Source organism: Balaenoptera acutorostrata, chromosome 7, assembly GCF_949987535.1.
Source record: "Balaenoptera acutorostrata chromosome 7, mBalAcu1.1, whole genome shotgun sequence".
Lineage (NCBI taxonomy): Eukaryota > Metazoa > Chordata > Mammalia > Artiodactyla > Balaenopteridae > Balaenoptera > Balaenoptera acutorostrata.
Window position 1 is genome coordinate 53,626,903 of NC_080070.1, and position 12,906 is coordinate 53,639,808.

At 34.6% G+C, this 12,906-nt stretch overlaps 1 protein-coding gene across 2 annotated transcripts in view; it reads right to left on the reverse strand.

Annotated features, from left to right (window-relative positions):
• Nucleotides 1-12,906, reverse strand: part of STK31 (serine/threonine kinase 31) — an 87,402-nt gene that overhangs the window by 59,604 nt on the left and 14,892 nt on the right. For both annotated transcript variants that reach the window (XM_028163817.1, XM_028163818.1), the window contains exons 6-9: nt 10,214-10,572; nt 9,063-9,237; nt 3,300-3,415; nt 1,734-1,893 (exon numbers count right to left, since the gene is read on the reverse strand). In XM_028163817.1, coding sequence (XP_028019618.1) covers nt 1,734-1,893; nt 3,300-3,415; nt 9,063-9,237; nt 10,214-10,572 — 810 coding nt within the window. The remainder of the gene's footprint in view (nt 1-1,733; nt 1,894-3,299; nt 3,416-9,062; nt 9,238-10,213; nt 10,573-12,906) is intronic.

A 12,906-nucleotide genomic window follows, 5' to 3' on the forward strand; every position in this document is an offset into this window, starting at 1 on the left:
AATACCAAGTCCTATGTATATACTAAGCCCTTTCCCTCCCTGTGATAAATCACTTTCTTATGCTCAAAAACAAAACAAAACAAAAATTAAAAAGCAGTCCTTTTTCATCTTTTCATCTTACTACATGAAAATACATGATGAAGTATTTTAATACTGGCAGTATGGTTTAAATGGAACTAGAATACACTTTGCAATCAGACATACCTGGGTTCAAATTCCATATTAACATTTACAACTACGTAATCTTGAACAATTTCCTTAAACCCTGTGGGCCTCAGTTTCCTGAGGAGCAAAAGTGCCCATTTTTAAAAGTTTGTGTACGAAAAAGTTTATAAAGTATCTATAACACTGCCTGTGTTTCATACAGATTCAAAAATTATTACTTCTGTCACTTTTTTTCCTTCCATAATCAGAAGTGACCAGTAAAGGTCTAATATGTAAAATAACCTAAATCGAATCCCTTATCCAAATTAAACATTCCTGGCATTTTCAAAGGCCTAGTTATTCTGTTTACTTTTCTCATTCAGAGCCAGTTAGGCTGCCAACTGGCCAACCTAGAATGAATAGGGAATAAGACTTTCAGGGTACAATCCCCAGAGGCAGAAACCACCGATACTTAAGATAGGACAACTCCAAACACAAGTTTAGGGCTCACAGGTACTATGGAAAGCTATGATTGTTGTACCAAATATCTTTATATGAAAAACAAGGAGTTCCATTCAGCTCAATATAATAAACTAAAGAAAATTCCAAGAGGAAATAAATATATTTTTACCTACACTAATGAAGAAGTCACATGAAATATTCCATTCATCATATCCCTCCCCTACCCACATATGGATGGCTTAGATAGCATTTAACAGTAAGGCAGAGTCCTATAATGCAGCATAAAACACGCCACTCAGACCAGAAGACAAGATCCACATTAACGGGCTTCCCTGGTGGCGCAGTGGTTAGGAATCTGCCTGCCAATGCAGGGGACACGGGTTTGTGCACCGGTCCAGGAAGATCCCACATGCCGCGGAGCGACTAGGCCCGTGAGCCACAACTACTGAGCCTGCGCGTCTGGAGCCTGTGCTCCGCAACGGGAGAGGCCGCGACGGTGAGAGGCCTGCGCACCGCGATGAAGAGTGGCCCCTGCTTGCCGCAACTGGAGAAAGCCCTTGCACAGAAACGAAGACCCAACACAGCCAAAAATAAATAAATAAATAAATAAATAAATAATTTTAAAAAAAGATCCACATTAGCAGTTGTGGGAGCCACTCTGGCTTACAAGCCTCATGTCCCTCAAAAGCCACCATCTCTTATAGGTATAGCTGCCAGGGTCCCTCAAGGGGTATGCCCAGTTGCAAGTATTTGTAGTTTACAGTTCCTCCCAGTCCAGATACAATTTACCAATCAGGGGTTTTATTTTTACCTAAACAATGTTGCCAGTAACATGACTGAAATATCATTTCATCAAATTACCAAGGGAACAGAGAGAGGTAAATTCTCATGCAAAAGGGGGAAAGATTTTGTTAATTAACCCTTTTTCCACAATCACTACTTATCTATCCTACCTTTCTTACAAGGCAACAAAAGAAATCAAATTATTAATATGAAGATACAGTAAAAGTTAAAGATTTCACATAAAGTATCATTACAATATCTGCAGTCCTTCTGCTTTCTTGAAAGACATTATCTCCTTATGTTCAACAGATAATAATCATCATAGAGAAAAATTCTTAACCCACCACATTCTGACAAGTTTGAATCTTCTCCTGAGCCAGACAGTATTCTGCCCAAATTATCTCTAATTCATTCAAAGAAGCTGGGATAGTAAAGCAGTCTTCATACAATACTTGTATAGCATCTGAAAGGTCATTTCCAAAACGAACATTGACATTGACACATCTATTAAAACAGCAAAAAGGAAAAGATCAAGAAATTTTAAAGGTGTTGTGAGAAAAAAAATTACACTTAAATACGAATGGTCTAAAGTTACTATTTACAACACTGGCTATGAAGAGGTACTTTTTCAAATCATATAAAATCATAAATAACTTTGATACAAACTTTTAATTAAAAACATAATTGATTGAGAAAAAAACTTAAATATCTTTTCCAAAAAGCTTTATATAAGAAGACAACTTCAAAAGTCTGCAGATTTTAAATGATATTAAATTAGATTTATAAATAATTCTGTAAAATTTTATACTTAAGCCAATCTTGCTTACCAAGATGACAGGCACATAGTCCTTGTACCTTAATAAGCAGACTAGCATTTGCAGAGTTTTTTAAAATAGCCAAAAAAAAAAGCAATGAGAAAGACCAAATAGCAAAACCAACAAGGCCCATCATTTTCTTTTTTCTAGCTTCCAGTTAGACTGCCATCATTCTAACAGCACATTATTTCCTCAAATATGGGTTAAAATATTTTGAACTGTTTTGGTCCAAAGTCAATCTCACAGCTTTGCAAGTGTAGTCACTTGAATTTTTGGTTGTGCATTAAAAGTTGATTAAGCTCTAGAGAGACTTAATTTACTCAAACTATTTAGAAACTTATAAACCAGATACCGATTGATGGATTTATACTGGAGAATATAAATTCCCACTGGACAAAAGATGAATGTGCAGGATTAATTCAGGGCAACATCTTCTTAGTGTTTCAAAGTACATGAGAAAATGAATTACTGGTTTAAGTTGTATGTATAGCACAAAAAGAGAACTAGGTTGTTTTGAGAACTATTTTTTCCACATTCCAGAAAAGGGTGAAAAATTATCCCTAACCAATAATAAAGCAATCCTCTATAAAGTAAAGTACCTACATAATTCATATATAGAGTCTGAGATATGCTGAATAAACTCTGTACAAAACTTGCTAACCAATTTCGTCTGACTCCATGAAGATCACTTTTCTTCTAACTCCATGAAGACTACTTTCTTCTTTCTTTAGACAGAGTATAATTAATTTAGATTACTGAAATCTATAGTTTCAGTATAGGACTGAAAATAACCCCAAGCAAAACAAGAGGACATAGTAGTTTCTCATCAAACTACCACTTAGAAGTTGTGTTGACTTTTTAATTTCATTCTCATAGATGACTTTAGGACACTATCATGCCACATAGTGACAACAGAACACTAATGAAAACAATATAAAATTTGTCTCAGGAGTAACTATTTTTAGTTTCCTTCTTTAAAGTAATAAAAATACAAAGATTAAGTTACAAAGCAAAAATGACAGGCATACAAAACAAAGCACCAACTAATTAGCATTTGTTTTAAACTATCCTTCTTAAAAATATGCTTTTACCTACCTAATTTCTTTCAATATTTCAACCTTAGCTGCCAGATTTTTCATTCTGGTACCTACACAAGTCTTCAGAGTACTTTCTAAATGTTTAGTCAAATCCATGGTAGTTGCTTTCTCTTGCTGAAGCAAAGAACAAATACATCTTAGTTAGACCGAAATAGGAAACTGTATTTCTACTGTTATTTAAATGATTTTTAGGTGTAATTAAAATTTTAAAGGCTAAAAAATGTTAGGCGACAGGACAACAAACACTGATTTCCCTGCTAGCTAGGATCTGAAAAAGATAAACTATTCCAGTCTTCTGCCTTCACACAGATGAGACACTCTTATATTGCATCCTAATAAGAAACCAAATAAAAACAAAATTTCACATATTATATGTCTTAATACTTAGATTTTAAAAAGAAAAATAAAGGATCCCCTTAAAAACCAAATGATAATCAATGACAATTTGTTTTCTGATGAAGTCTGATGTCATTCTGCATTATAAAAGAATCAAAAACATCATTTCCTTGACCCAAGCTAGGTTAAACTCCTTGATTCTGAGTGGTACCTTAACAATATGTCTAATATAATTATTCAAAATAATGTATAGTGCAGTAATATGGATAAAGACTTAGCAATTTTATTCCAATTATACTACAAACCAGGTATTACATAGTTAAACACAGAACTTTTACTCAGTATTTAAACAACATGCTCTCTGGTGTTCACATTCTCTCCAATGCTTCAGTTAAATAAAAAGAGAGCCAATACTGAATGCTGATTAATAGTAAGTTACATTTGGGAATGCTCATGCCCTTCTGCTCCCATTTGCTGAGGAGGATGACCATGAAGAAGCAGTTATGTTTGTTCTTAAATCTGTTTATATCTACTGTAATTGCTATGATAATTACTCCAAAAATTACATAAATCTAAGAAACAGAAGTGGGAAAATAAAAAGTTGTTGAATCTTTGAAAATGTGTTTAATGCTTTACAAAGACTCCACAAAAGCAAATTTTTAGTACAAATTGCTAATGAAATACATGTGGATGAGAACTATAAAATTCTGAAGAATCATTTAAATCTAAAAGAAATGTCAACTCAGTTTATTTCTCAACTGTCTTAAACTTATTGTTAATCCACCTGTAAAAAAAAAAAACCGGAGCGCAGATGACAAATAATTAGTATGGTTTTTAAGACAAACAACAAATAAAACAAATAGAAAAGATGCCAAACTTAAACCCAACCACATTAATAATTACATTAAATGAAAATTAGCTAAACACTCCAATTAAAAGATGTGAGATTATCAATCTGGATGAAAACAGCTTAGACTCAACCATATGCTGCTTATTAGAAACACTTATTAGATATAAAGAGACAGATAAAAATTGAAGGATGGAAACTATATACAAGGCAAACATTGCTATATTAATATCAGGCAATGTGGACTTCAGTACAGGGAGCATTCCCAGCAATAAACTGGGATATTTCATAAAGACAAATGAATTAATTCATCAAGAAGACACAACAATTCTAAATGTGAATGCACCTAATAACAAAGCTTCAAAACCACAAAGTAAAACCTGACCGAACAAAAGGAAGAAATATACAAAACCACAATAATATCTGGATATTTTAACGCTCCTCTCTCTGTAACTGAAGGAACAAGTAAACAGAAAATCAGTCATGATACAAAAATCTTAAACAATACTATCAACCAATTCGACCTAACTAACATTTATAAAACACTCCACCACACAACTGTAGAATACACATAATTTTTAAAAGCATACAGAACATTTCCAAGGACAAACAATATGCTGGATAATAAGACAAATATCAATAAATGTAAAAGGACTGAAACCATACTAGTATGCTCTCTGATGCTAAGAAAATAAAATATCAGTAACAAAAATATATTGGGGGGAAATCTCCAAATATGTGGAAATTAGGCAACACACTTCTAAATAGCTCATGATTTAAAAAAATAATAATAATGGGAAGTTTTTAAATGTTTGATTAAATAATTTTAAAAAATCAAAATTTGTGGACTACAAGTAAAGTGATGCTTAAAGGGAAATCTTTAAACATTATAAAAGAACAAAAGATTAAAAACAATGATATGAATAAAAAATAAAACAATGATACAAATTTCCATCTAAAGAAGCTAGAAGAACAACCTGAAGGAAGGAAATAATAACAATAAGTAAAGAAAACAATAAAGTAGAATAGAGACAAACAATAAAGAAAAAAAAATCAACAGAAGCAAAAATTAGTTCTTGAAAAATGCTAAGGACTTCCAGTTTCCAGTCCAGCATGTAAGAAGAAAAGTCACCAGTCCATCCTAACAAGTAAAAAGTTGAGCAAACTGAAAAATCAACAATTCTTCTTAGATTTGTCACAGAGGTAAGGTCACAAGGCACAACTGGAAAGACAAGACAGGCTAATAAAGGAAACTCAAAACTTTCTGGAGCAGCAATCCCCACCGCCCAGGGAAGAAGTCTGGAGTAGGGAAGCTGCAACTGTAACTGACGTATTGCTAGAGGCTCAGTATGAACAACTGAAAGTTAAAAACACCAGGGGGACCCCATCATCAGGATGCCCCCACATTTTTGTGAGTTTTACCTCCTGGATCTCCAGCAGGTTCTCACAGTAAATCCCCTCAAGCTTCCAGCAGGAGGGGAAAAGGAACCATTTTGAAATATGTTAGAACATTCTGTACTTAACAAGATCTGCCCTTAGGGGAAACCATTTAAACAGAGCCTACCTGCTAGGATTTTATCCAAGCCTAATTAACCTGGGGGAAGGGAAATACCCAAATCCAGCCCACTCTAGCCATCCTGTCCTTTCTAAAGAGAGTGGGGGAGAAATCTAGATGCAAGTGTGAAATTCACAGTCCGGAGGCACAGGCTCACTAAAAGACCTTCTTAGTCTTTTTAGACTATAAAACGCTTCTCCTTCCCCCACACCTAATCATCACATTTACTAAATTCCTATTTATAGCAGTTCCTTTCACCAAATACATCATGCCTGGCTATCAAAAAAAAAAAAATTTGTAAGACATGTTAAAAGACAAAAACACAGTTGGAAGAGACAAAGCAAACATCAGCATCAAATTCAGATCTGGCAGGAATACTGGGATTATCATACCAGAAATTTCAAACATGGTACGATAAATATGCTAAGGGCTCTAACAGATAAAGTAGACAGCATGCAAGAACATACAGGCAATGTAAGCAGAGAGATGGAAATTCTAAGAAAGAAACAAACAAAAAATGCCAGAAATCAAAAACACTGTAGACAGAAATGAAAAATGCTTTTGATGGGCTTATCAGTAGACTAGACATGGCTGAGGAAAGAATATAATCCAAAATACGTGAATCCATATACCCACAAAAAGACCTGTAGAAGAATATTCACAGTGGCTTTATTTATAATGGCCAAAAACTGAAAGCAACCTAAATGCCCATGAATAGGAAAATGAGTAAATAAACTGCGGTATATTGATAGAATGGAACACTACTTTGCAATAAAAATGAACAAACTACTGATAAACACAACCTCAATAAATCTCACAGACATTATTCTTTAAGTGAATGAAGCCAAACATAATAGAATACTTATCAGAGGATTATTACACTTATATGAAGTACGGGACCAGGAAAATGAAACTGTGGTTATATATAAATCAGAAGAATGGTTGCCCTGAGTGGGAGGAAGAGAGGATAGGCCAGAAAGAGATACCAAGGAACTTTCCAGGGTTGAAAGAAAGGCTTTATATCTCCAACAGGTAAAGCAGTTGGCCTATAATCCATTTACTCTCTTCATGGAAGGGAACCAGGACACCCATAGAGAAAATAAAAGGCAGGTGACTAGTCTGATCTCCTTGTCAACTAAACCTCTAAAAAGAAAACAGACTGTTTTCTAAGAGGAAGAGACCTTATCTCTGAAATGCACTTAGCAAGATGTTCCTGGCTAAAGGATAGTTATAATGGATAAAACCCACGATTTATGGATTTATGAGTCAGAGTTCCCTGAAGAATGTCACATATGAATCTAGGGGCTGGAGATTGAGTTCAATCACCAATGGTCAATGACTTAACCAGGCCTATGTGATAAAACCTTGATTTAAAAAAAAACTCAGAAAAAAATTTAAAAATTCAGAATGATGAGCTTTGGGGGAGCTTCCAGACTGGTGAACAAATCCATGTGCTGGGAGAGTGGCAGGCCCAGAGACCCCCCCACCACCCCTTACCCCATCTCCACCCCCTTCATTACTTCCCCTATGCATCTCTTCCTTCTACTTGGCTGTTCCTGAGTTTTATCCTTTATAATAAAACTGTAACCATAAGCATAGCATTTCCCTGAGTCCTGTGAGTTGTTTTAGAGAATTACTGAATTGAGGGCAGGGGGTGGGGGTGGGGTCATAGGAACCCTCAAATTTATACTCAGCCAGACAGAAGTGTGGGTAGCCTGGGATGTGATTTGTGGCTGGTACCTGAACTGGGCTAAATCTTGAGGGACTGAGTCCTTACCTTGTGGAGTCTGAGATAACTCCTGGTATTTAGTATCAAAAATGCATTGTAGGACATCCAGCTGGTGTTAGAGAATTGGAAAATAGTATTGGGATAACATATTTAGTATCAGAAAAAGCTACACATTTGAAAACCACACAGTATTCTTGGGGGGAAAAAAACTGCCCCGAATCTGAGCAAACCTTGAGACCTAACTACCGTAAAAGGAAACACATGGAGATACAGGAGCCTGTTAAGCAACACAAGGATGCAGATTAAGCAATTTAAGAGATCTATCAACCAAAATGCAATGTATGGGCCTAACAGGAATTCTGATTAGAAGAAACCAACCGTAAAAGGACATTCATGGAACAATATGGGAAACCTGAACACTGACTGGATATTAAATGATATTAAGGAATTATTGTTAATTTTTAAGTATAATAGTATTATGGTTATGTCTTTTTTGAAGTTCTTTTCTATTAGAGATACATACAAACGCACATACATTAAAATATTATGAATGGGATTTGTTTTAAAATTACTCAGGAGGTATAGATTTTTGAAAAGACTGCTGTGTATTTAATAATTGTAAAAACTGGGTGATGGATACATAAGTATTAATTATTCAATTCTCTCTTTTTGAAATGTTTGAGGGGGCTTCCCTGGTGGCACAGTGGTTGAGAATCTGCCTGCCAATGCAGGGGACACGGGTTCGATCCCTGGTCCGGGAAGATCCCACATGCCACAGAGCAACTAAGCCCGTGCACCACAACTACTCAGCCTGCGCTCTAGAGCCCGCGAGCCACAACTACTGAAGCCTGCGTGCCTAGAGCCTGTGCTCCTCAACAAGCGAAGCCACCTCAATGAGAAGCCTGCACACCACAATGAAGAGTAGCCCCCACTCATCGCAACTAGGGAAAGCCCGCACACAGCAACAAAGACCCAATGCAGCCAAAAATAAATAATAGATTAAATAAATAAATAAAATGTTCGAAAATTTCCATAGTTAAAAATTTTAAAGAACATAAGAGGAAATGTAACTGAGAAATTATTAATCTCTCAAACATCCAATGAAATCCAAAGATGATTAGTTTGTAGCATAAGAAAAAAATCTATAAACAAATATAAAGAAAGGAGAGAATAAAGAGTGGGGAGATGAAGGGAAGGAAAGGAGACAGAAAATTAAACAAACAAATAAGAGCAAATGAATATAAGGATTTCCCAGTTCGTCATGCTTTACCTTACACCACTGAACATACCATACCTGCAGCTCCTGGACAGTCTGTTCTACTTTCAATTCTAATGCCTTATACCTTTCAAGAAGAACCTCCTTCTCTGTTTTAAGCTTTTCATTTTCTTCAATCAGTTTCTGGTCCTGCTTAATTTTTGCCAGGCTGACATTCGACCTTAAATTAAAGTCACCAACAGCCAAATTTTCCCTATTAAAAACAAATTCACTCATTGTAAAAAACAAATTGTGTAAGCGTTACAGAGATCAAACCCTAAAATTCTCTTGGGTTTTTTTTAGCATGATATATCTTAAAGTTAATTTTGGAAACTAATCTAAAACCTTTACCTAGTTCAACATTAAAAAATATTTTTAATGCAAACTAGATTTTATAACTGAAGAAACACTTCAAAAACAATGCCTCCAAATCTCAAAGAATACATATTCCAACTTCTTCATAGCAATATCAACTCCAGGAAATACAGTAAAAAGCATTTCTGTATCAGTTTCTTCCAATCCCTCCTCCCCATCACCCCAACTCCATCTGACAGTTTAGTTCCTAGAGCACTGATAAGGTCCCAAAAAACAGCTATATTACCCAAGACATGGCATCATAGCCTAGATCATGATACAGAAGTATAAGAATGGTTTGGTAAACATCAAACCTGACTTTTTGCTTCAAGTTTATAATTCAAAATTATCTAAAAAGTGAACACCTTTTGTAATAATCAAATTCTATCACAGTAAATTTTCACAGGAAGAACAAAGAGCCTCTCTTTTGTTAAAAAGGGAAGGCAATTCCCTAAAACTCATTAAAATACTCTTAAAGCCAAAGGAAAAACTTCAAGTTTATCTGAAATTCTGGCTCTTGGCTGAATCATTTAGATTTAGGGGTAGATTTTTATTTTTAATAAATGTATTAGAAAGAGTTGGAATGAAGAGTTGGTATGTGAACTTCAAACAATTCAGGAATGATTTTTCTTTCAAAATGGCTTTTAATTAAAATAGTCTTGCTAAAGAGGAGAGGAATACCTGCTTGAGAAAAAACAGAAATAATCAGTATCATCCCTCAGAATCACTGACATAGTTGAGGACTCCAAAAACGTAAGCCTTGACTTCTACTATGACAAGGGCTTACACCATAAATCAGAAATTAGTTAAGACTAAAAATCCCAACGTAGTCTTACTTTGGAAGTGCCACATGATTTCCTGCATCATTTTCACTCTTCAAGTCAACAGACGGCCTCCCACTTAAGCGGTTCTTTGGCCTGATGAAGGGTGACTGGTTTGATCTATGCCCCCACAAAGGAATGGGGCTTTTGAGGTTCCTGAGGACAAGCTGACCAGGATCCGATTTTTTTTCCTCACAGATGTCAGTGCTGGAAGTAAGTTTGCATTTTTCTGCAAATCCTTTCTTAGCCACCTCTTCCCCTATATCCACACTGCCATACGCAGCCTGAGCAATAACTGTTCCATCTTGATAGGCTGCTTTAATTCTCATTTTTATTTGCTTTTCAAAAATCAAGCTCCCCAAAAAGATTCTGCCCTAAGAAAGATAAAAAAAAGAAGACATAAACCAGCTACACCAACATGTTTTTCTCCACTTATTTTGTTTCTACCTAGTTTTTCCAACGATCGTATTTCCTCACTCTGAAATCTCTATAAAAGTGGTCTTACCTTGTTGTTGGCTAAGTGCAAATATACTTCGGCATGTGTATGACTATATTCCAATTACACACTTGCTAAAATCCTTTCCAGAAGCAGAGCTGAGACCAGTATAGGCAGCCATATTTATACATTTTTAAATGTGTACCAATTAAATACCCTAGAATAATTTTTTTCAACCAAGCAGATTCTGTTGACATTTTGGCCCTAACTACATATAATGGTGCCCTGAGGAGCTACACCACATAAAAATGAATTTTGGTATCTAGAAAAAGTGCTCAAATTCAACAAAACTTTAAAAATCATTTTAAAGGCCTAATCAGGTACTCTCATTTCAAAGTAAGACAAGAGCAGAAGCAGAAAACAGAAACTCAAAGCATAAAACATCAACAATTTTTTTAAAAAATCAACAAACTGCAATTATGGACTATGAGATGTTAGAAATTCCTAAATTAAAACTCTCTTAAATAGAATTTTGTCTGAGGGAGCAATACCTGTATAACTGGCATATGAGAAGACATGTGAGTAATTAGGTACTTGATAACATTTAATTATAGATTATTGATCCACAGCACTGAGCAAAGACATACCTAAAACATATTTAGAATTGAAGATATCTTGAGATTTAATTTTAATAAGAACTTGCTTACATCTCCAGAAATCTGAACTCCTAAAATTACTTTGATATGGTCCAATTTGATAATTATTCCTCTCTTCCCAAATTTCTCTAAATTCCTTACCTAACTTTCATCCTATAGAGGAAATGAATCATTTCTCAGAATATATAAAGTATAAATTTGAGACAAAAATATCTTGTTTCAAATCTTCCTTGGAATCCCTGATGTAATTAATCTTACGGGCCATAATCCTCTTAGGGAGAAGCTTTATTTTTAGCTATATTCCCACTAGGTAAATATGACAAACAATAAAGCTGATGCAAATAAAACCTAATAGGTAATCATACCAATAATAATCCAGGCAACACGAGCATAAAGAACAAATTAAAAACCAGAAAATACAAGCTAGTCACATTTAAAAAAAAAAAAAAAGAAAGAAAGAAAAAAATTTTTCAAGGTACAAGAAACTAAATAATACTGATAGGGAGTAACTATTTCCTTTTTAACTATATGGTACTATAGAGGGCAGAAGGGAGATCTATGTAGGAGTTCTTAACTTTTTCCATGCCATGGGCTCCTTTATCGATCTGGTGAACCCTTTGGAATCCTTCTTGGAAAATGTTTTTAAATGTATAACATAAACATAAGGAGAACTACAAAGAAAATTATTTCACCATGATATATTTTAAGCCCAGGTTAAGAACTCCTGAGCCTAAAAGGATGCATCTGAAAGGGTACAGGAGATTCAAACTACATAGGCTCAAGGATCGCCAACCATCACTACCAAAAAGAAAAAAGAAAAAAGAATTTTTTTAATCCGCAAACCAAAATGACAAAGTATTTTAAGTTACCAAAAGCACAGGTGTAATAAATTTTTCAAATCATATAAATCTTAAATACACACATATTGAGATACTTGAATTCACCAAGAACACCAATATAGAAAGCAAAGATGGTCCAGAATGCATCACCAAAAAATGAGATCAAGCAGGCAAAGCTAACAAACTCAAAATATAATTCACTGAAATATATCTAAGATTTCGATCAATCAGACTATAGTTTTTAGTTAACCTCTTTCATAAAAAAAACCCTTAACTTCAACACTTAATGTTGAAAGTCTATCTAAAATTCAAGTATAACTTCCACCCCTAACCAATCTTAATGGAAGTGACAGTGCCTGAAAATTATTGCTGCAATATGTGAAATTCTTAATACTTAACACTTCAAGAAACTCTGTCCTTGGGCAACATATGAATTTAAGTGGAAATAAATCTACTTTTTACAAAAGTTCCAATTACCTAAAGCTGAATGTTCTAAAGGTATACTATTTAGAAATTTTTACACAGAAAGCTGATTTTTAGACTTTTCTCTGAAGTCAAATTCTTTTTAGTTATGGTCATTAATCACAATTAGTACAAAACTGTTCAACCAGATTCTCCCTGAATCATATATAATTACAGGCAGAACCCTGAATTTGGAATAAAATCTGAGTTCTCCTAAATTCTAACAAAACACTTTATTCAGAAATAGGAAAGCATCACTTGCTTTCTTAGTCTACCCAACCTTGTCTGGATATATTAGAAAACAGGTTAAAAGAC